We start from the raw sequence: 24,489 nt of genomic DNA, 5'->3' as shown, positions 1-24,489 counted from the left end.
TTAATACTATACTGTACTACTAGATAATATTACTATACTGTACTGCTAGATAATACTACTATACCCACACATTTAGGGGTGTGTGGGTTAGGGGATGGAGGTAAGGGTGAAGGGGTAGGGGTGTGTTGGATAGGGTTAGGTGTGTGTGTGTGAACCAAATCAATCAGATTCTCAAAAGCCTTCACATACAGGTTTATTTAGAGGCATATTAAAGTGATTTTTCATATTATTGCTTATTATTCACCAATAATATAAATGTTCCTCATACTATTGAGTAGGTGCTATGTTTCGTAATGCAGGCTAATTACACATCTGAACTCATTAATTACTACCGCACAGAAAACTCTGATAAAGTGGACAAACATAGCCATCACAGCTAACTGGCTGCAGCCTACTGCAGCTAAATTAACTGGTAGGCTTGTATGTGTGAATGCTAGTTATGTTACGCATTGTATTGGTCGATTCTGCTTAGTCAAATTAAAGGTAGAAAAGTACAAATGAAGCGACAGATACAATGGAACAAACGTTTGAATGTGGAATAATTTAAACATTTCAGGGATTACTTCCTTCCTGTGTTTATACATAAATATTTACACACATATATAACTACGCACATATATATATATATATTCATACACATATATATATATATATATAAATACATACATTTTATGTACATACAAACATACATGTATACATGTATGTACATATACATACGTATACATATACACGTACATCTACTAATATAAAATACTTGTATATACATGGATAGCTAGTAGTGCTCGTAGGAATATCAACAGTTATATTAACATGTTATATTAACATGTTAGGATCAGTGGTTGAGCAATTTCGTTCAACATCATCTTATCTACATCACACCGTTTAAAAAAAACGAATGACAAATGGCGGCTCTCGTCCCAGGGGCGGGGCAAATCCCAGGGGAGGGGCTAGTGGAGGCTCCGGCTGGATTATTGGCAGGGGTCCAGGGGCAGGGCTGGTCCAGGGGGCGGGGCTATATGGATTTGGAGGAGTCTTGTTTACTGATGAGGACCTCCAGGAGGCGGAGCTTTGCCTTGATCCTCTTGTATTCTCGGTACTCGTCCAATAGGGCGGCCCGCTCCTCCTTCTGCACCCGCCTGCAACAAAGTCCCTTCCTGTCACCTCATTCTACTTCCTGTTGCCTCCACAACTCCGTACCTGAACAGGCATCCCTGTCCGCCCTTTATGGGGATTTATTGAGAGATGTATATATATATATATATATATATTGATCGATTTGATAGAAAATGCTTTGCTCATGGTTTTTTTAAAATCGGTTTCAGTTACCAAGGTAATAATCGATTAATCGACAGAAAGACAATCGTTAGTGGCCGCCCACACACGGTTCAATTGATATGATAGAATTATAACCTTCTCGCCATATCAAGTGTTTTGTTGTATACATTTAGTAGGAAGTATAGATCCAGTGTTTAATTACCTGCCGTGGTGTTGGTAGAAATCCTCCTCAAACTCTTTAATGGTCGACCGAAGCCTCTTCTTCTCTGATCGAGCCTTCCATAGCTGCTCCACCAACTCTGGACTTAATACATTCATATCACATTAAATATTATATATATATTCAACAATATAACCTTTCACAGCTAGGTCACCAACTCTGGATTTAATACATTAATATCCCATTCAATATTATATATATATTAAACAATATAACCTTCAGTAGCTAGGTCACCAACTCTGGATATTTAAAATATTAAATATCATATAAAGTACATTATATAATATATAGTACATATAGTACAGAATACATATCACATTAAATATATAGTATAGTGTTATGTATAGTAGTGAATTGTGTTTAGTATATTTGGAGTATATACAGAAGTATATTATAATAGATAGTATTATAGATAGTAGCAATTAGTAGTTTATATAGTAGTATAGATTAGTAGTGCATTAGTAGTATATGTACTGACATGTTGGAGGAGTGGCCTGACAGCCGGTATATTAGTAGTATATATAGTAGTTTATTAGTAGTATATACGTAGTATATTAGTTGTATATAGCAGTACATTAGTAGTATTAGTATATGTACTGACATGGTGGTGGAGTGGGCTGACAGCCGGTATATTAGTAGTATATATTAGTGGTATGTATTAGTAGTATATATGTAGTATATTAGTAGCATTAGTATATTTACTCACATGCTGGAGGAGTGGGCAGACAGCCGGTGGTCCGTCTTTCCAGACTCCTCCTCCATTTTGTTCCTGTCTATAATTGGCCGATCACTCTGGTCATCACACGAGTTGTCTCCTTGGATTGGCCTGTCAGTTAAGGGGGTGGGGTCAAGGGTCATGATGATCTGTGAGCTGGGTGTCTCGCCTTCTCTCCTCTCTCCTTCCTCCTCGCCGTCCTTGAGCTCATCACAGAAATGAGCCGTTTCTCCTTCAATGATTGGCTGTAGAGTTTGGCCCCGCCTCTTACTGGAGGGCGATACCTGAATTGATAAATTAGATTTGAATCCAAATAAGAATTCAATTTAAGTGTGTGGTGGTGGATTTATCTTTTGAAAACAACCTTAATCCTTTTAAAACAGTAGCATAATACTATAAGAGGCGATAGTATTATGATTAAAGAAGTTCTATAGCAGGCATTGTTCTACTTACTGTAAGCGGTACGAGGCTAGCTCTGGTTAGCATCTGTTTCACCAGAATGTAGCGATCGTACAACGGCTTCACCACCGAACGCTCAGACTTAGAAACCTGGGAGAAAGACAGGGAGGGGCGGCGAGAGAGAGACAGGCAGAGAGACATAGAGGAGCGGTGAGAGAGAGGCAGTATATAGACAGACAGCCCTGAAGACCCTCCGCCTAACCTGAAGACCCTCCTCCTAACCTTAAGTCCCTCCTCCTAACCTGAAGACCCTCCTCCTAACCTTATGTCCCTCCTCCTAACCTGAAGATCCCCCATCTAACCTGAAGACCCCCTCCTAACCTGAAGTCCCTCCTCCTAACCTGAAGTCCCTCCTCCTAACCTGAAGTCCCTCCTCCTAACCTGAAGTCCCTCCTCCTAACCTGAAGACCCTCCTCCTAACCTGAAGACCCCCCTCCTAACCTGAAGACCCCCCTCCTAACCTGAAGACCCTCCTCCTAACCTGAAGACCCTCCTCCTAACCTGAAGACCCTCCTCCTAACCTGAAGACCCTCCTCCTAACCTGAAGACCCTCCTCCTAACCTGAAGACCCTCCTCCTAACAGGTGAAGTTTAGTAGTGCTTCTGGTTCCATTGACATAGAAAAATCCCAAGATAGTCGTACAGCGGTCGTATTTAAAGGCCATCATAGTGCAGCAGGGTAATCCTAATCCTTAATCCTAGTACTAGAATACTAGTATTTAGTACTAGTAGCAGTACAGTATTAATCCAGGTAGTAAAGTAGTATTGTAGTTAGGGTTGGGCAATCGTCTACAAGCTTCCATCGTCCGATAGCGCCCCCTAGCGATCGCGATACTATTGGGGGGTGGTGGGGGGCGCAACTTTATAATAATAATTATTTATAATAATTTATCACGTTATAAAATTGCGGTTATATTTTTCAATTTTTTTCTTAAAAACGATACGGATGGTCTACCCCTTGGACCAGCGTGAGCCTCCGCTGATTTAAGTTTCGATGCGTCGGTTCCGGCGGCGCTGTTATGATGACACACGGCACAGCACATGTTGCACAAAGTGGAGGCTATCTTAGTTAGTAAGACGACAGCAATTTCGCCCATATGGAAGTTTTTTGGATTCAAGCCAATGAGAAAGGTGAACCTAAAGACGTCAACCAGCCGATATGTCGGCTTTTGTTTTTGATTATTTCGTTCCTTTGAATCCAAATTAGGTTTTCTTTCAATTGGTTCTACAGTCTGCAATAGTCCTAGCAAATGTTGGGCCCAGTTTTCCCCCCCAAAAAAAACAAAACTTTTATTAATTATTAAACAAATTATCGCCTTTTTATCGGCAACTTGAGACGATCGCCGATAGAATTCATCTATTGGCCCATCCCTACTTGTAGTATCCCTACTTGTAGTACTGACCACAACAATTACTACACTGTAGTACTTGTTAATCCTAGTTCTAGGTAGTATTCTAGTACTAGGTAGTATTGTAGTACTAGGTATTACTAGGTAGTACTCACAGGTTGTCCATGCAGGCCCTCATAGTGCAGTGTTACTCCTAGTACTACCTAGTATTGTAGTAATAAGTAGTATTGCAGTACTCACAGGCTGTCCATGCAGGCCTTCATAGTGCAATGTTAATCATAGTACTAGGTAGTATTGTAGTACTCACAGGCCGTCCGTGCAGGCCTTCATAGTGCAGTGTTAATCATAGTACTAGGTAGTACTAGGTAGTATTGCAGTACTCACAGGCCGTCCGTGCAGGCCTTCATAGTGCAGTGTTAATCATAGTACTAGGTAGTACTAGGTAGTATTGCAGTACTCACAGGCCGTCCGTGCAGGCCTTCATAGTGCAGTGTTAATCATAGTACTAGGTAGTACTAGGTAGTATTGCAGTACTCACAGGCCGTCCGTGCAGGCCTTCATAGTGCAGTGTTAATCATAGTACTAGGTAGTACTAGGTAGTATTGCAGTACTCACAGGCCGTCCGTGCAGGCCTTCATAGTGCAGCAGGTTCTTCTGCAGAGCCGTCTTCTCACAGCTCAGCTGCTCCTTCGTCATTTTCTACAAACATCACATTGTCACAACCACACCCTACTCCACCCTACCCACCATGACACCACCCCCCTACTCCACCCTACCCACCATGACACCACCCCCCTACTCCAGCCTACCAACCCCGACACCACCCTACTCCACCCTATCCACCATGACACCACTCCCCTACTCCATCCTACCAACCATGATACACCGCCCTACTCCACCCTACCAACCCCACCCTACTCCACCCTACCACACCCTCCTCCACCCTACCAACCTACTCCACCCTACCAACCATGACACCACCCCCCTACACCACCCTACCAACCTACTCCACCCTACCAACCCCGACACCACCCACTACCAACATCCACCTAATCTAAACCTTCCTCCGGGACCTCCACCCTAGCATACGTCCACCCCACCTGATCCCTGCCCCCACCTTGATGTCGTCGGGCCAGCCTTCGTCCTGCTTCCTCCCCCTCAGCCGCCACTGGACCAGCTCCAGGGTCTCCTCTCTGGTGGGCCGGTGGCCCTTCCCCTCGGCCGCGGCGTCCTGCTCCAGCGTGGACCCAAAGCTCTTGGGCAGAGTGTTGCTCCGGGGACGGTTGTGGCCTTCACTCTCAGCACGGTGTCTGGCATCTGGCAGGACAAGGTGTGGGATCAATCACCTGGAACCAGGTGTGTCTACCGGGTGTGTTTACCTGTAACCAGGTGTGTCTACCTGCAACCAGTTGTTTCTACCAGGTTTGTCTACTTGGAGCCAGGTGTCTCTACCTGGTGTGTCTACCAGGTGCGTCGACCTGTAACCAGGTGCGTCTACCTGTAACCAGGTGCGTCTACCTGTAACCAGGTGCGTCTACCTGTAACCAGGTGCGTCGACCTGTAACCAGGTGCGTCGACCTGTAACCAGGTGCGTCGACCTGTAACCAGGTGCGTCGACCTGTAACCAGGTGCGTCGACCTGTAACCAGGTACGTCGACCTGTAACCAGGTGTGTCGACCTGGTGTGTTTACCTTTAATCTGCCTGCGGAGTTTGGTCAGGTCTGTCATCCACTTGAGGACTTTTGGGTTTGCTGCCTTATCTCCATGAGAAGGCTGGAAGGAGGACAAAAGGTCAGGTTAGCAACCACCGTGTACATTATAGAGCATCACACACGTGTACATTATAGAGCATCAACCACCGTGTCCATTATAGAGCATCAACCACTGTGTACATTATAGAGCATCAACCACTGTGTACATTATAGAGCATCAACCACCGTGTCCATTATAGAGCATCAACCACCGTGTCCATTATAGAGCATCAACCACTGTGTACATTATAGAGCATCAACCACCGTGTACATTATAGAGCATCAACCACCATGTACATTATAGAGCATCAACCACTGTGTACATTATAGAGCATCAACCACTGTGTACATTCTAGAGCATCAACCACCGTGTCCATTATAGAGCATCAACCACTGTGTACATTATAGAGCATCAACCACCGTGTACATTATAGAGCATCAACCACCGTGTACATTATAGAGCATCAAACACTGTGTACAATATAGAGCATCAACCACAAAAGGAAGTGACGTTTGACTGAGGCCAGGTCGCCTCTATTGGCCAAAGAGGTGGTTTGTTCCCCTTATACCAGTTACCAGCTAGGATGAGGTAACAGTTACTTATCGATAATGTTATTGGGTTACAGTTAAGGTTGTTGGGTTCCAAACATATGGTGGACAGTTGGCTTAGGGTTAGAGGGTTAGTGGGTTCTAAAGATATGGGGGACAGTTGAGTTAGGGTTAATGGGTTCTAAACATATGAGTGACAGTTGGGTTAGGGTTAGTGGGTACTAAACATCGTAATGGTTTAATCCCAGTATCAGGACATCAGTGTGCGAGGAGACGGGGGCGGGACTACCTTGTAATTCCTCTCCCTTTCAAACTGCTCTTCAAACTGCTTCATCTTCTTCTTCAGGTGCTGCAGCTTCTTGGAGAGCTGGTGGGCGCTGGCGTCGCTGGCCCGGAGCGCCTCCTTGGAGCTAAAGGACGCACGCCGCGGCCTGCAGGGAGAACACATGCTGTGCTAATTCTGCTATACGCTAGGTGCTGCTAATGATGCTCTTTGCAATGTGTCGGGTATGCTAGGCGCTGTGCTAGGCGTTGGGTGTGCTAGGTGATGTGCTAGGTGCAAGGTGGAGTGCTAGTTGCTGTGCTATGTGCTGTGCTAGGTGCTAGGTGTTGTGCTAGGTGGTGTGCTAGGTGGTGTGCTAGGTGGTGTGCTAGGTGCTATGTGCTGTGCTAGGTGGTGTGCTAGGTGGTGTGCTATGTGCTGTGCTAGGTGCTGTGCTAGGTGCTGTGCTAGGTGATAGGTGGTGTGCTAGGTGGTGTGCTAGGTGCTATGCTAGGTGCTAGGTGGTGTACCAGGTGCTATGCTATGTGCTAGGTGGTGTGCTAGGTGCTGTGCTAGGTGGTGTGCTATGTGCTGTGCTAGGTGCTGTGCTAGGTGGTGTGCTAGGTGATAGGTGGTGTGCTAGGTGATAGGTGGTGTGCTAGGTGGTGTGCTAGGTGCTATGCTAGGTGCTAGGTGGTGTACCAGGTGCTATGCTATGTGCTAGGTGGTGTGCTAGGTGCTGTGCTAGGTGGTAGGTAGTGTGCTAGGTAGTGTGCTAGGTGCTGTGCTAGGTGGTAGGTAGTGTGCTAGGTGGTGTGCTAGGTGCTAGGTGCTGTGCTAGGTGCTAGGTGGTGTGCTAGGTGCTGACCTGTGGCTCCTGGAGGGGTGGAACAGGTCGGGCTCGTGCATCAGGAAGCGTCGGGTGCTGTGGGCTCCGAAGTCCAGGAAGCGCTTGGCCAGCAGGTGGTGGTGGGAGGAGGAGGAGGAGGAGCAGGACTCCTCCCCGTCCAGGGAGGGCGACGGTATGGGGAGCATACGACTGGCCAGGGGGGAGAGCTGGGCCTCCCCTCCCCCACCATCCTCCTGCCACCTCTGATAGGCCGGCACCGGATCTGGAGAGAGGTGCGCATGAAGGACATTCATGTATTCATGTCACTTAGGTCGGATATACACACACTCCCTATTTTATAAAGGACTATATCACAAAGGTCTCATGCCTCCCCTATATCATAAAGGTTTCATGTATCTATATCATAAAGGTATCATGTTTCTATATCATAAAGGTATCATGTTTCTATATCACAAAGATCTCATGTCTCCTCTATATCATAAAGGTCTCATGTCACTATATTATAAAGGTCTCATGTCTCCCCTGTATCATAAAGGTCTCATGTCTCCTCTATAACATAAAGGTCTCATGTCTCTATATCATAAAGGGTTCATGTCTCCTCTATATCATAAAGGTCTCATGTCTCCGCTATATCATAAAGGTCTCATGTCTCCCCTATATCATAAAGGTCTCATGTCTTCCCTATATCATAAAGGACAGTATCATAAAGTTCTCATGTCTCCTCTATATCATGAAGGTCTCATGTCTCCTCTATATCATAAAGGTCTCATGTCTCCTCTATATCATAAAGGTCTCATGTCTCCTCTATATCATAAAGGTCTCATGTACCTATATTATAAAGTTCTCATGTCTCCTCTAGATCATAAAGGTCTCATGTCTCCTCTATATCATAAAGGTCTCATGTCTCTATATCATAAAGGTCTCATGTCTCTCTATCGTAAAGGTCTCATGTCTCTCTATCGTAAAGGTCTCATGTCTCTATATCGTAAAGGTCTCATGTCTCTATATAATAAAGGTCTCATGTTCTATATCATAAAGGTCTCATGTCGCCTCTATATCGTAAAGGTCTCATGTCTCTATATCATAAAGGTCTCATTTACCTTCCAGCCCGCTGCCGGGGAAAAGCTGTAGTTTGGAGTGGCCTCCTTCTGGTCCGCATGGGTCAAGGTCTCTCCTGTTGGCGTTCTGGTCGCAGTGGGAGGAGCTCTGGTTGCAGGGGGAGGGGCTCTGGGAGACGGACGACAGGGAGGGACACGCCTCTTTAAACTCTAATGAATTCAAGTTTCAGGTCATTTATAATCAAATGGATCCACATATACTCTATGTGAACAGCCTGTTCAATATAAATAATAGACTGTTTCTCATGATAACAGCTTGTTCTATATAGAAAATAGTGTTCCACATGAGAACAGCTTGTTTTATATAAAAAAATAGGCCGTTCCCCATGAGAACAGCTTGTTTTATATAGATAAATAAAATACCTATCAAATAAATATAAAATAGTATCAAAAATAAACAAAATACAAAGAAAATATTAAAAAAATACAGCCTTAAAATGTAATTCAAAATGAATCCTGACAAGGTGCTTAGTGGTCCTCATCTTACCAGGTCGATGGTGCTGCTATGGTCCATCTGTTCAAAGCCTGGGCCGCCCCGACTGCACACAGAATCAAACTCATTACTTAAAGTATAGAAACTAGTACAATACGGCACTAAGCAATAATACGAATACCATCACTCCTACTCATGAGTACAATACTGCAATAAGCAATACTACGAATACAATCACTCCTACTGATGAGTACAATACTGCACTAAGCAATACTACGAAAACCATCACTCCTACTCATGGGTACAATACTGCACTATTCAATACTTCTACGAATACCATCACTCCTACTCATGAGTACAATACGGAATTAAGCAATACTTCCAATACTATCACTCCTCCCATCACACACCACTATTTACTAAATATAATATATATGAATGAATGAATAATGAATATAACTAACTAATAATATTGAACTAAAATATGAACAAATAATATATTATAACCATCATATTAACTACCGGTAATACAATATAATGCACAACTATGATAATTGCATAATAATATAATTAATAAACATAATATTGACACGAACCAATATATAATAATAATAATAAGAAATTACTATTTGAGCAAACATTTTGCCAGATGTTATTTAACCAACTCCCACTTGGTCTGTTGTTAGCGATCCAACCTAGCGATCCAACCATCATCGTCACCGTTATCATAGCCTGGAGGACTTATAAGGAAGTCGATCATATAAATCCTCATCATTACCTGATGTTGGCCTCTTGAAGGCGCATGTCCATACTGCCGTTGTCCTCTAGGGCGGTGCCAAAACCCCTGTCCTCCTGGGGAAGGTAATGCAGCGATCTATATCAACGTTTTAACTAATATTTCATCATTATTAGTATTATTATTTATGGCCCACTTAGTCATTGATTTATTAATTGAACGGTAACCTTTATTTCAGGGGATTCCTGTTATTGTTTGGGGGCAGGGACAAGAATTAGGCTAGTCACATTATCACCGGTATGATCTTGATCCTACACCACATCATTATCTCCACACCAGTTACACACACACACACACACACACACACACACACACACACACACACACACACACACACACACACACACACACACACACACACACACACACACACACACACACACACACACACACACACACACACACACACACAGTCCAGCAGCGTGTCAGTAGTATCGTATTATGTATTAGTAGTATTATGAGTACTGTAGTATTATATATACGTGTACCAGCAGTGTGTCAGTAGTATAGTATTATGTATTCGTATTAATAGTATTATGAGTACTATTGTACTATATGGGTGTCACTAGTATAGTATTATGTATTAGTAGTATTATGAGTACTATATATACTAGGGGTGTGCCAAAAAATCGATTCATATAAGAATCGCGATTCTCATTTACTACGATTCAGAATTGATATAAAATGGCCGAAATCGATTTAATTTCCTAACTTCTTTTTTTTTTTTTATATATATATATATATATTTTTAAAGCTACTGAGACATATTAATGTTTTTTGCAACAGTTGTGTTCCACATGATATTTTTGGTACTGCAACATTCCTGTGTACCATTTTTATTATACAGAAGGACTTTATTTTTGTTCCAACTTATTTTATAGCTAGCTTCTTAGAGTATCAGTTGTGGTCCACACACAGTGGAAAAGGCACTTTCCTTAGAATTTAAAAGGCAGCATGTTGAACTGCACTATTTTTTTCATAGAGACTTTTATTTTTGTTACTTAAGCAATATGTGATATTGCTTTTGCAATATCAACATTTGCAACAGTTGCAACAATTCCATCTAAGCATGGATAAATGTTTAAAACTAAAAGCTGACATCGCATGAAAATCTCATTTTATGAGGTTTTCTAACATAAATATGAGTTCCCCTAGCCTGCCTATGGTCCCCCAGTGGCTAAAACTTGTGTTCAGTGTAAAACGAGCACTAGGTGTTCTGCTCGCCTTTGAAAAAAAACGGAGGCTCAAGCGCGCTGATTTGGAATGTAGTTTCTTATGTCGTCACACTGCAGTAAGCTTCTCCTCCTACTCTGCCTGGCCCGCCCAGAGACTTGGCCTGCCAATGAGACACGGCCGTGCGAGCCCCACATGTTTGTGTGTGTGTGTGAATACATACACTGTAACGCAAGTGTTTCTTGTCGGTTCTTTGACGTCTCTTGTATTTCCACAACGAGACTGTAGTGGGGGTTATCTCAGCCATGGTTGAGAAGGAATTGGGGGAAAGGTACTTTGGCTTTGACTCTCTGAAGTACATGAACTGCGACATGCCGCCGGTTGCCGCGAGGCACCACCGCCTCGAAGCACCACCGCCCGGCAGTAGGCAGCCGGCAGGGGGCAGCGCGCGGTTCAGTCTACATCAGATTGATGTGAAAGTGGAAGAACCAGAGACGTCGCAGAACCCGACAAAGTCGTTTGTGATTCATAATATCGTCTGGAGGCGCACACAGCTTTTGGCCGTGATAATATATATTATATGATATAGATATCTATGTAGGCTATATGATAATATTTAGATATAGAGCTCCAGGACTCCCGTGTGTTCTAGAATATTTACGGAACACGGCTAAAGGCTGTGTGCGCCTCGCCATTGCGATACATCCACTGTAAAAAGAGCGCATGGTACCGTGGCTGCAAGCTGCTCAGGGCCACAACCCCACCCTCCTCCTTGACCCGCCTCGCTCCTCCTCCTCATTTGCATTACAGCTACTGTAACTCTGCACCACGGCTGAATTTCGGGAACGTCTTTGAATACCGTGTTAGTGGCCCACTAATACCTATATTAAAGGTCCCATGACATGCTATTTTATGTATTCTTTAATATAGGTATTAGTGGGCAACTAACACAGTATTCAAAGACGTTCCCTAAATTCAGCCGTGGTGCAGAGTTACAGCCACTCCGAGCCAGTCGCACATTGAGCTTCCCCCAAATGCGCTGTTTCGGTGGGCGTGTCAAGGAGGAGGGTGGGGGTGTGGCCCTGAGCAGCTTGCAGCCACCATGCGCTCTGTTTACAGTGGATGTATCGCAATGGCGAGCCGCACACAGCCTTTAGCCGTGTTCTGTAAATATTCTAGAACACACGGGAGTCCTGGAGCTCTATATCTAAATATTATCATATAGCCTACACAGATATCTATATCATATAATATATATTATCACGGCCAAAAGCTGTGTGAGCCGATATTATGAATCTCAAACGACCGCGTTGGGTTCTCCGACGTTCCTGGTTCTTCAACGTCCACATCAATGTGAATACACACACTGTAACGCAAGTGTTTCTTGTCGGTTCTTTGACGTGTCTTGTATTTCCACAACGAGACTGTCGTGGGGGTTATCTGAGCCATGGTTGAGAAGGAATTGGGGGAAAGGAACTTTGATTTGACTCGCTGAAGTACATGAACTGCGACATGCCGCCGGTTGCCGCGAGGCACCATCGCCCGGCAGCGGGCAGCCGGCAGCAGGCAGCGCGCGGTTCAGTCGACTTCAGGTTGATGTGAAAGTGGAAGAACCAGAGACGTCGCAGAACCCGACAAAGTCGTTTGTGATTCATAATATCGTCTGGAGGCGCACACAATATGTTATATGATATAGATATCTATGTATATGATATTATTTAGATATAGAGCTCCAGGACTGTAACGCAAGTGTTGTACACTTCCTTGTTATTTGGATAACCGTTCTGCTGTTGGTGTGACGTCGGACTCTCGTATCTGGTATTTCTACAACGAGACTCGTATTGGGGGTTATCTCAGCCAAGGTTGAGAATGAATTGGGGGAAGGAACTTTGGCTTTGACTCCCTCAAGAACATGAACCACGACAAGGAGGAGAAAGGGATCTTTGCCAGGCAGCGCTTATGCACCTCCGCCTCCGGCGGTGGTCCCTCAGCGGGGCTCAAGCGGGAGACATTCGCCGCCAACAATCCCTTTCTCCTCCATGTCGTGGTTCATGTTCTTGAGGGAGTCAAAGCCAAAGTTCCTTCCCCCCAATTCATTCTCAACCTTGGCTGAGATAACCCCCAATACGAGTCTCGTTGTAGAAATACCAGACGTGTTATGCGCCATCACACCAACAGCAGAACGGTTATCCAAATAACAAGGAAGTGTACAACACTTGCGTTACAGTCCTGGAGCTCTATATCTAAATAATATCATATAATACATAGATATCTATATCATATAACATATTGTGTGCGCCTCCAGACGATATTATGAATCACAAACGACTTTGTCGGGTTCTGCGACGTCTCTGGTTCTTCCACATCAACCTGAAGTCGACTGAACCGCGCGCTGCCTGCGGCCGGCTGCCCGCTGCCGGGCGATGGTGCCTCGCGGCAACCGGCGGCATGTCGCAGTTCATGTACTTCAGCGAGTCAAACCAAAGTTCCTTTCCCCCAATTCCTTCTCAACCATGGCTTAGATAACCCCCACGACAGTCTCGTTGTGGAAATACAAGACACGTCAAAGAACCGACAAGAAACACTTGCGTTACAGTGTGTGTATTCACACACACACACACACACACACACGCACACACATGTGGCGCTCGCACGGTCGAGTCTCATTGGCGGGCCAACGTCTCTGGGCGGGCCAGGCAGAGTAAGGGGAGGAGCTGAGATTCCTCATGACGTCATGAGCACAGATTTCCAAATCAGCGCGCTTGAGCCTCCGTTTTTTCAAAGGCGAGCAGAACAGCTAGTGCTCGTTTTACACCAAACGCAAGTTTTAGCCACTGGGGGACCATAGGCAGGCTAGGGGAACTCATATTTATGTTAGAAAACCTCATAAATTGAGATTTTCATGTCATGGGACCTTTAAAGCATCCATAAAATAGCATGTCATGGCACCTTTAATAAATGTGAAAAATACACTTTAATGTCTCCATTTTTCATTCTGTCTTGCAAAGCAGACTGGAGCAGATCATGAGGATCCTTTGCACACCTATAGATTGAAGTAGAAATCATTATGAATCAAATAGTTTTGAATCGAAAATCAATTTTGAATCGAATTGTAGCCCCAAGAATCGGAATCGAATCGTGAGATAGTAAAAGATTCCCACTCCTAATATATACTATAATATATACAGATAAAATGTATCTAAACCTGGACCAGCATGTGGTCAGTAGTATAGGATTATGCATTAGTAGTAAATATAGTACTATACATACTATAATGTATATATAATGTACAGTGTTTCCCACACATTGACGAGACTATGGCGCCCCGCCATAGTCTAATTTCGGCCGCCATAGTCTCTGCGTGCACATGAAGTTTTTTTATTTTTTTTGCTCAGACGAAGTTCGTGTCGCTCTCATTGGGATTGCATAAGAGCACGAAGTTCGGCTGTCTGCCCCCCCCCCCCCCCCCCCCATAGTCGTATATGTATATATACCTGGGTCAGCATGTGGTCAGTAGTATAGTATTATGTATTAGTATATATAGTACTATACATACTATAATGTAAATATATACCTGGACCAGCAGGGTTTCCCCATCAGCAGCACAGGGACCATCCTCTTCATCGCCATAGCAACCGTGGGCCCTGGGTAACAAGACGTCCAGATGAGGGGAAAGCAGGAGGAGGGGCCTGTTATCTCCAAGGTTACGACCAAAACCAACTTTATAATACTTCAGCACCTTCGTTATGTCCATCAGTCTACTACAAGTGACCAAGAAGCTTAACCCAACCGCTGCCTCGACAGTCAGGGTTAGGGTCAGGGGTCAGGTCCAGTGAGAAGAGGTTGGGGTTAGGGTCAGTTAGAGGAGGTCGGGGTCGTGGACGGACCAATGGGAGGCAGCCTGATTAGATTGGTGCGTGTGTACCTCTCTCCACTGTGGAACATCTCCTCAGGGTCCCGAGGAAGCTCCTCCCCCTGGGCATCAAGTCTATCATCCTCCTACACACACACACACACACACACACACACACACACACACACACACACACACACACACACACACACACACACACACACACACACACACACACACACACACACACACACACACACACACACACACAAGGAATCTGAAGGCGAGTTCATGCAGTCATTCTGGTCCGAGGATCACCTGTGGGGTCAGCCTGCTGAGGCCTGCCCACAGGTCTCAGCACTGGGCTCCCAGCCCAAAGGAACGGCTCCTCCTGTTCACTAGCTCCTCCTGTCCTGTCCTCTCCTCCTCCTCCTCCTCCTCCTCCTCCTGTCCTGCTCCTGTCCTCCTCCTGTCCTGTCCCTGTCCTGTCCCTGTCCTGCTCCTGTCCTGCTCCTCCTCCTCCTGTCCTGCTCCTGTCCTCCTCCTGTCCTCCTCCTGTCCTCCTCCTGTCCTCCTCCTGTCCTCCTCCTGTCCTCCTCCTGTCCTGCTCCTGTCCTCCTCCTGTCCTCCTCCTGTCCTCCTCCTGTCCTGCTCCTGTCCTGCTCCTGTCCTGCTCCTGTCCTGCTCCTGTCCTCGGGGCTGGCCCCTACCTGCTCGTTGGTGGAGCTGTGGTCGTTGGTGGAGGAGAGGTCGTCGTCGTCGTCCGAGTCGAAGAGGCCGTCCTGGTGCTGCAGCAGGTCCGTCACCACCCGGCTGAGCGCCTCCTGGCCCCGGGGGTCCTCCCCCCCCGTCCACAGACTGGGAACACAGCAGGGGACACACTGGGACTAATGGTTTGACTGGTCCCAACACTGGGAATAATGGTTTAACTGGTCCCAACATTGGGACTAATGGTTTGACTGGTCCCAACACTGAGAGTAATGGTTTAACTGGTCATCACACTGGGACTAATGGTTTAACTGGTCCCAACACTGGGACTAATGGTTTGACTGGTCCCAACACTGGGGCCTATGGTTTGACTGGTCCCAACACTGGGACTAATGGTTTGACTGGTCATCACACTGGGACTAATGGTTTAACTGGTCATCACACTGGGACTAATGGTTTAACTGGTCATCACACTGGGATTAATGGTTTAACTGGTCATCACACTGGGACTAATGGTTTAACCGGTCCCAACACTGGGACTAATGGTTTAACTGGTCCCAACACTGGGACTAATGGTTATCACACTGGGAAAAATAGTCTAACTGGTCCTACTCTTGGACTGATGGTCTTACTGTTCCTACTCTGGGACTGATGATCTTACTGGTCCTACACTGCCTTTAATGGTCTTACTGGTCCTACTCTGGGTCTAATGGTCTTACACTAGGACAAGTGGTCCTACTGGTCTTACTGGTCCTACATCGGGACTAGTGGTCCTACTGGGCTTAATGGTCTTACTGGTCCTACACGGGGACTAGTGGTCTTACTGGAAGATGTCAGGGCCAAAGACGGTGGCCAGGGCCCCGGGGGGCCAGGCTTCCCGCTGCACCGACGCCACGCGGCCCAGGAAGCGGAGCAGGAAGCGGAGGAGTCCGTAGCTCAGCTGGGGGAGCTGCTGGAGGAGGAACTTCATGTGGCGGAAGACCTCCTCCTCACTGCTGTAGTCTGAAACAAACAGGCCCCACTGCTGTAGTCTGAAACAAACACGCCCCACTGCTTTAGTCTGAAACAAACAGGCCCCACTGCTGTAGTCTGAAACAAACACGCCCCACTGCTGTAGTCTGAAACAAACAGGCCCCACTGCTGTAGTCTGAAACAAACACGCCCCACTGCTGTAGTCTGAAACAATCAGGCCCCACTGCTGTAGTCTGAAACAAACAGGCCCCACTGCTGTAGTCTGAAACAAGACTCACTGCTGTAGTCTGAAACAAGACTCACTGCTGTAGTCTGAAACAAGACTCACTGCTGTAGTCTGAAACAAGACTCACTGCTGTGGTCTGAAACAAGACTCACTGCTGTAGTCGGAAACAAGACTCACTGCTGTAGTCTGAAACAAGACTCACTGCTGTGGTCTGAAACAAGACTCACTGCTGTGGTCTGAAACAAGACTCACTGCTGTAGTCGGAAACAAGACTCACTGCTGTGGTCGGAAACAGTAAAATCAGGTTCACATGCCATAACGGTGACCGCGCTCTCAAGTTATCTGATCATGTATAATAATTATCTATAATATATAATAATAATAATACGTTAACAAACAGAACACATGTAAACAACCAGCTGCCTGACCTGAAACCACAATTCAGGCATTGGAAGAGTCAGACAGACAGCTAGAGCCAGACAGACAGCCAAGAGTCAGCCGGAGACAGCTAGAGCCAGACAGACAGCCAAGGGTCAGCCAGACAGCTAGAGCCAGACAGACAGCTAGAGTCAGCCAGACAGCTAGAGACAGCCAGACAGCCAAGAGTCAGCCAGACAGCTAGAGTCAGCCAGACAGCCAAGAGTCAGCCAGACAGCCAAGAGTCAGCCAGACAGCTAGAGCCAGACAGACAGCTAGAGTCAGCCAGACAGCTAGAGCCGGAGACAGCTAGAGCCAGAGACAGCTAGAGCCAGACCGACAGCTAGAGCCAGACCGACAGCTAGAGCCAGAGACAGCTAGAGCCAGACCGACAGCTAGAGCCAGACCGACAGCTAGAGCCAGACAGACAGCTAGAGCTGGAGACAGCTAAAGCCAGACAGACAGGTAGAGTCAGGGTAGAGAGACAGACAGGTGGACAGCCAGGTACCTTGGTAGAGGAGTAGCAAGTGAGTCCATCTCTATGTAGTTACAGACAGACATGTATAGAGACAGACAGGTACCTTGGTGGAGGCTGAGCAGGTGCGTCTGTATCTCTATGGCGACCAGTGGCTCAGGTAACTCCTGCAGGAAGAGTCTCAGCAGACTGACGGCCGCCGCCAGATCCGCCTCCTCCTCAAGCTCCACCCCTTCACCGCTGTCATAGCGCTGCCGCAGCCAATCCACTCGCTCTGCGTTACCATTGACCAGGAACAGGCCCTCCAGGTCCAGACGCCCTGAGGGGGAGACAGACACTCAGTACACACACACCTGTACAAACATCAATACATGCACAGTTGCACACCTGTACACACACATCAATACACACCTGTACACACACATCAATGGGGCGGTTAGGGTTAAGGGGTTGGGGGGGTTAGAGTTAGGGGGTTGGGGGGTTAGGGTTAGGGGGGTAGGGGTTGGGTTTTACAGTGGTCCTTTGTGGGTAAGTGTTAAGGTTAGGGGGCTAGGGTAAGGCCTAAACCCATTTCTACCCCTTACCCCTTCCCCTTACCCCTCCCCCTTGTTTTGAAGGGGTAAGGGGAAGGGGTAAGGGGTATAAATGGGATTGGGCCTAAATTGGTTGGGGTTATGGGGCTAAGGGATAGGGGGTAAGGGTTGGGTTTTACCCCAGGTCCTATATGAGGGGTTTGGGGGTTAGGGGGTTGGGGTTGGTTCTACCGTGGTCCTCGATGTACTGCACGATGTGATGCACCAGCAGGGGGACATCTTGTCCACACGACGTTCGCGTGTGCGTGACTTCCTCCAGGGCCACCCCAAACACCTGGGTGGATGACCTAACGCCCTCGCTGCCTGGCAACCAAGACACACTCTTTCTCATGGTGTCCTCCTCCTCCTCCTCACCACCCCAACCCTAAGGAGACGTCTGGAGACACAGAACACTCAGACCACTGAGCCCCTCGGCAGTGGAACAGTGGAACAGTGTGCAGTGGAACAGTGTACAGTGGAACAGTGTGCAGTGGGACAGTGTGCAGTGGAACAGTGTAAAGTGGAACAGTGTACAGTGGAACAGTGTGCAGTGGAACAGTGTGCAGTGGAACAGTGTGCAGTGGAACAGTGTGCAGTGGAACAGTGGAGCCTAACCCTGGCCTACCCTAGCCTAACCCAAACCCTTACGGCCAGTAAATAGACTTTAGTAAACACTAGCGGTGTAACGACACATGTATTCGTATTGAACCGAATGGGTACGGACGGACGTCACGGTTCGGTGTATGGATTTACATGGAGAATACAGTATAAAATTAAATAAAACTGGCATGCAAATTAATTAAAGTAATACGGAAGTAATGTTAGATATGCGAGTTCTACAGGGGCAACTAAACTGCAGCCCTGATTGGACAACCGCGGGCAACAATCCATATCTCCGCCATGTCACGGTTCAGTCTACTTCAGATTGATGTGGAAGTGGAAGAACCAGAGCGACGGAGAACCCGACGCAGTCGTTTGAGATTCATAATATCGTCTGGAAGCGCACACAGCTTTTGGCCGTGATAATAGTTATATGATACAGATATCTATGTATAATAAGATATTATTTAGATATAGAGCCCAAGGACTCCCGCCGGAGCACCCGGAGTGTTCTAGAATATTTACAGAACACGGGGTTAGGGTTAGCATGGTACCGTGGCCGCAAGCTGCTCAGGGCCACACCCCCACCCTCCACCTTGAACCGCCTCTAAAAAACAGCACGTTTGTGGAAAGCTCATTGTGGGATTGGCTCGTAGTGGCTGTAATTCTGTGTACTTTGCACTTTCCTAAATAAGACATGCTGCATTTTCAGTTTTATTACAGATTTTTCCGATTTGGTTTACAAGTCAAGGATTGGAGTCTGGAGATGATGTGGGGTACTTATTGTTTACTGTTTACATCTTAGATGACACACAGTTCAGACTGTTGCAGCTAGCTCAGGGGAGAGACTGTATGACACTAGGTGGTACAACCTGAGACAATACAAAATAATTGCCTTCTGCATTTTTGTTTTTTCGATTCCCTTCATTGTACCGAACTCGTACCAAACTGTGATGTCTGAACCGAGGTATGAACCGAACCGTGACTTCCGTGTACCACTACACCCCTAGTAAACACTGACCAAACTAGTCATCTACCTACTTTCACTGTTAATAAATAGCTTTCTTAAATGGTCCCATGACATGCTATTTTATGGATGCATTAATATAGGTATTAGTGGGCCACTAATACAGTATTCACGTTCCCGAAATTCAGCCGTGGTGCACAGAGTTACAGCCACTCCGAGCCAGTCTTACATTGAGCTTCCCCCACACGCGCTGTTTTGGTGTCTGCAGCTATAATGCAAATGAGGAGGAGCGATGCGGGTCAAGGAAGAGGGTGGGGGTGTCGCTATTTATTTATTTAATTATTTATTTATTTTACTGAACACAGCCTGCATGACGGTGAACTAGACTCGTCAAAAATATAACTTGACACGGTGTGTCTTTTAACAATTTATTTGTAACCAGCATTCGTAGTGTTGATCAGCAGAGAAATAGTCCGCCAAATACGTTGATGTCCACCGGAAGTTGTGAAGGCCCATGCAAGTCAACGGAGCGTTCAACAGCAATGAGAAGAGCCGGGTAATAAATAGCGATAGTCGCATTCATTATTCGATATTCTACGTGACTCCAACTATTCGACTATTCGATGATCGTTGCCCGCTATGTACGCCACATTTACGTACCGCGGTACACCTCTTTAACTGCTCCGAAGTGCCTGTACCGTGATGGTTCAGAACAAATACGTGTACCGTTACCCTACATGCCCACTACCTCCGTCAGTCAACGGACGTGGGAAGGCGTGGCTGACTGATGGGGGAGTAGTCTTTGCAGATGCATCCGTCAGCCAATCAAATCGCTTCGCGGGGTTCTTCCCGCTACTTCCTGCTTGTTGCGATGCAAGATGACCCGCTTTCCCGCTTTCCAGTATCGTCAGAGCCCGAGTCGCGTCACAGTGCTTAAATTTGCATACGCGATCTGATTGGATGACGGATCCGTCGCTGCCGAAAAAGTTGACAATTTTTCAACTTCTTGACAGAGCCGAAGGCTCCAACGGAACGGACGGATCCACAATGCATTGCGCGTCCGTCCCCATTCAAAGTCAATGGGGATCAGTCAACGGATGGAGGTAGTGGGCACGGGGCGTTACACCCCTACATATAATACATATTATCACGGCCAAAAGCTGTGTGCGCCTCCAGACGATATTATGAAACACAAACGACTTTGTCGGGTTCTCCGACGTCTCTGGTTCTTCCACTTCCACATCAATCTGAAGTAGACTGAACCGCGCGCTGCCTGCTGCCGGCTGCCCGCTGCCTGCTGCCGGCTGCGGTGCTTCGCGGCGGTGGTGCCTCGTGGCAACCGGCGGCATGTCGCAGTTCATGTACTTCAGGGAGTCAAAGCCAAAGTTCCTTTCCCCCAATTCCTTCTCAACCATGGCTGAGATAACCCCCACTACAGTCTCGTTGTGGAAATACAAGAGACGTCAAAGAACCGACAGCAAACACTTGCGTTACAGTGTGTGTAATCACACACACACACACACACATGTGGCGCTCGCACGGTCGTGTCTCATTGGCGGGCCAAATTCTCTGGGCGGGCAAGGCAGAGAAAGGGGAGGAGCTTAGATCTTTTATGACGACATATGGGACCACATTCCAAATCAGCGCGCTTGAGCCTCCGTTTTCTTCAAAGGCGAGCAGAACACCTAGTGCTCGTTTTACACCGAACGCAAGTTTTAGCCACTGGGGGACCATAGGCAGGCTAGGGGAACTCATATTTATGTTAGAAAACCTCATAAAGTGAGATTTTCATGCCATGTGACCTTTAACGTGGACTCAGAGACTCAATGCTGCCATCAGGTGGTCACGTGGGGTAACTCCTCCTGTTCATGTCAGAATGACATTATATAATTGAGGAACTGTGTGTGTGCATGCGTGTGTATGCGCGTGCGTATGCGTGCGCTTGAGTGTGTGCGTATATGCGCGTGTGTGTGCGCGCCAATTCGCACATGTGCGTGCGTGAGTATGCTCGCGTATGCCCGTGTGTATGCGTGCGTACACTCGTGCGTACCTTGTAACTGTAGTCCAGAGCTCCTCAGAGACGGTCTATGGCTGCTTCAGGTTGTGGCAGAAGATGAGCCGGTAGTTCCTCATTGACAGACTGATGATCCCTCACAAGGACACGCTCTACTAGAGGGTTAGAGAGACAGACAGGTTAGAGAGACACTAGACAGGTTAGAAACAGACAGGTTAGAGTCCCCTTGTCCTGATTAGCTGACTCTGAGGCAGACGTTCTGGACAAGGAACTGTGTGCAGTGGACTCAACCCTGTTGGATCTGAACCAGCAGCAGTAAGAGAGTCCCCAGAGAGCACTAAGCAACAGGAAATAAAGGAGAAAGAGAATAACAACAGGCCACACAGAACAACAGCCAGAAACTCTAGGGCACAATCCTGGTGCATTCCATGCATAACATGGATATCTTTAGGGTAGATAGATAGAAAGGAGGGTAATGAGTACAAAATAGGTTAGGAAGAAGGGTTAGCGTTACAAACAGGGTTAGGATTAGGACTACTTATAGGGTTGGCTTTAGGGTTAGGGCTTTATATAGGGTTACGGTTACTTATATGGTTATCTTAAGGGTTAAGGCTACCTATAGCGTAGTTTTAGGATTAGGGCTACTTATAGGGTTAGCTTTAGGATTAGGGTTATTTATAGGGTTACAGCTACTTATAGGGTTAGCTTTAGGATTAGGGTTATTTATAGGGTTACAGCTACTTATAGGGTTAGCTTTAGGATTAGGGTTATTTATAGGGTTACAGCTACTTATAGGGTTTGCTTTAGGATTAGGGTTATTTATAGGGTTACAGCTACTTATAGGGTTAGCTTTAGGGTTAGGGTTATTTATAGGGTTACAGCTACTTATAGGGTTAGCTTTAGGATTAGGGTTATTTATAGGGTTACAGCTACTTATAGGGTTTGCTTTAGGATTAGGGTTATTTATAGGGTTACAGCCACTTATAGGGTTAGCTTTAGGGTTAGGGTAAGAATTGGGGTCAGGGTTAATCTTTTTTTATTTTAGTAAGTTTTAAGGTTTAGTAGTAGGGGTCAGGGTTTAGAGATCAATTATGGGGTATACAGGGTTAGGGTATAAGACTAAGTAATGGGTCAGATTGTTATGGTATAGAAATAAGTAATGAGGTATAGGGTATAGAGATAGCTAATGAGGTGTAGAGATATGTAATGAGGTGTAGGGTGTAGAGATATGTAGTGAGGTGTAAGGTATGGAGATGGGTAATGAGTTGTATGGCATAGAGATAGGTATTAAGTGTAAGGTATAGATAGAGTTGTGGGTTTAGGGTATTAAGGGGTATAAAGGGAACATTCCAGTAGGATGCAGGCAATATCAACAGACCTATATAAAATAAACATTTCTTTATGCAATCGGTTGGAATCATTGCAGATCATTCCCAGTGAATATGTGAAATGTGAATTTGAATGATGACGTATTGCCTTATATTTATAATCAATGTGATGTTAATTTATCAACTTTAAAAATCAGCAGAAGGAAGAACCGATGGCGACAGAGAACACATCAAACCTTCTACTGGATACCATCTAAAAGCATATGAAATAATACGTCAATCAATATGATTGAGCTCTTATCGATAGGTTATATATATATATATATATATATATATATATATATATATATATATATATATATATATATATATATATATATATATATATATATATATATATATATATATATATATATATATATGTAGCCTGCTAGCCTCCGTTAGCTCCGAGTTAAAAAAGGAGGACTTCTAAACCATTAACATGATCAACTCTGAGTTGGGGAGGTAACCGAGGCACGGTACCTCGATGCAGTAATACTATACCAATAAGTACTTTAACAGTATAATATGAAGACGGTAAGGTGGAGTTAGCATACCAGGAGATACCCAACAGGACGGTGAGCTTCAGGAAGGAGATCTTTAGGAGGAGATCACAACGATGAGGACATGGCGGGGTGGGTTAATGTAGACAGAGACATAGAGGACATAGCAAAGAGACTGATGGTCCACACACTTAATTTAGATATTAATATATCTAAACGTCTACTGTATATACTAATATAGCAGTTCCTGTTTTTGCTCCGACAAGGATTCCGTCTGCAGGTCGTTGCGAGGACGTGACGATGACGTGATGACGTAACGATGACGTAGCAACGTGCCGCCTCAGTGCTCTCCTCGACCCCGCCCTTCTCCAGAACGTAAAGGGAAACTAAAACCTATATACGATATATTTCGTATCTCTCTCTATATCAGGGATGGGCAACTGGCGGCCCGCGTCCTCACTCAGTGCGGCCCGCATCCTCACTCAGTCAGGCCCGCACATAATATATAAAAAAAAAAAAAAAGAGAATAATAATAATTGATCGAGTTACAGAAAAACTCGGTCAAGAAAGATGAGAAGAATTCATAGAATTCGAAGGCAAACCCATGCGTCTAGTTTGCTTAGAAGCGATATCAGTCATTAAAGATATCCACTTAAGTCGCCACTACAACTACTACAACTGCTTGTTGGGTTTGAGTTCATTGAGTTGTTGCACTTAATGTTAGGCCAGTTTTTCAGTTTTTTGACTTCATTGAATGATGATGTATGGGAGCCCTTTGCACTGATACAAATACTGACCATTCATGTGGCTGTTTGAGCATGGAAAACATGAAATGAATGTATGTTGGTTCAATTAACATACCGTAC

At 45.8% G+C, this 24,489-nt stretch overlaps 1 protein-coding gene across 2 annotated transcripts; it reads right to left on the bottom strand.

Annotated features, from left to right (window-relative positions):
* Positions 1-176: 176 nt before the first annotated feature.
* On the bottom strand, positions 177-23,988 carry fam13b (family with sequence similarity 13 member B). 2 transcript variants are annotated; one of them, XM_060062415.1, is made up of 20 exons: positions 23,678-23,988; positions 21,790-21,908; positions 18,365-18,569; positions 17,707-17,919; positions 16,335-16,512; positions 15,513-15,660; positions 14,875-14,948; positions 14,524-14,593; positions 9,759-9,832; positions 9,035-9,086; positions 8,530-8,656; positions 7,448-7,691; positions 6,607-6,748; positions 5,709-5,790; positions 5,135-5,334; positions 4,633-4,716; positions 2,664-2,759; positions 2,202-2,494; positions 1,478-1,579; positions 177-1,136 (listed from the first exon to the last, which is right to left on the bottom strand). In XM_060062415.1, exons 3-20 carry the CDS (start codon positions 18,522-18,524, stop codon positions 1,013-1,015), a joined length of 2,463 nt encoding a protein of 820 aa, XP_059918398.1. In that variant the 5' UTR covers positions 18,525-18,569; positions 21,790-21,908; positions 23,678-23,988; the 3' UTR covers positions 177-1,012. The 2 variants fall into 2 exon arrangements, with proteins under 2 accessions (XP_059918398.1, XP_059918399.1); XM_060062416.1 differs by having other exon boundaries at positions 21,790-21,905; positions 23,678-23,953.
* Positions 23,989-24,489: the final 501 nt, after the last annotated feature.

The sequence above is a fragment of the Gadus macrocephalus genome, chromosome 10 (genome assembly GCF_031168955.1).
Source record: "Gadus macrocephalus chromosome 10, ASM3116895v1".
Lineage (NCBI taxonomy): Eukaryota > Metazoa > Chordata > Actinopteri > Gadiformes > Gadidae > Gadus > Gadus macrocephalus.
This window is presented reverse-complemented; position numbering and strand designations above follow the sequence as displayed.

Excerpts from the sequence above, each read along its gene's own strand:
- fam13b (XM_060062415.1), bottom strand. The coding sequence starts at position 18,524 with ATGAGAAAGAGTGTGTCTTGGTTGCCAGGCAGCGAGGGCGTTAGGTCA. Across the intron at positions 9,087-9,758 it reads CTTCAAGAGGCCAACATCAG|TCGGGGCGGCCCAGGCTTTG; the intron begins GTAATGATGAGG and ends TTCTGTGTGCAG. Across the intron at positions 6,749-7,447 it reads CACCCCTCCAGGAGCCACAG|GCCGCGGCGTGCGTCCTTTA; the intron begins GTCAGCACCTAG and ends TTCTCCCTGCAG.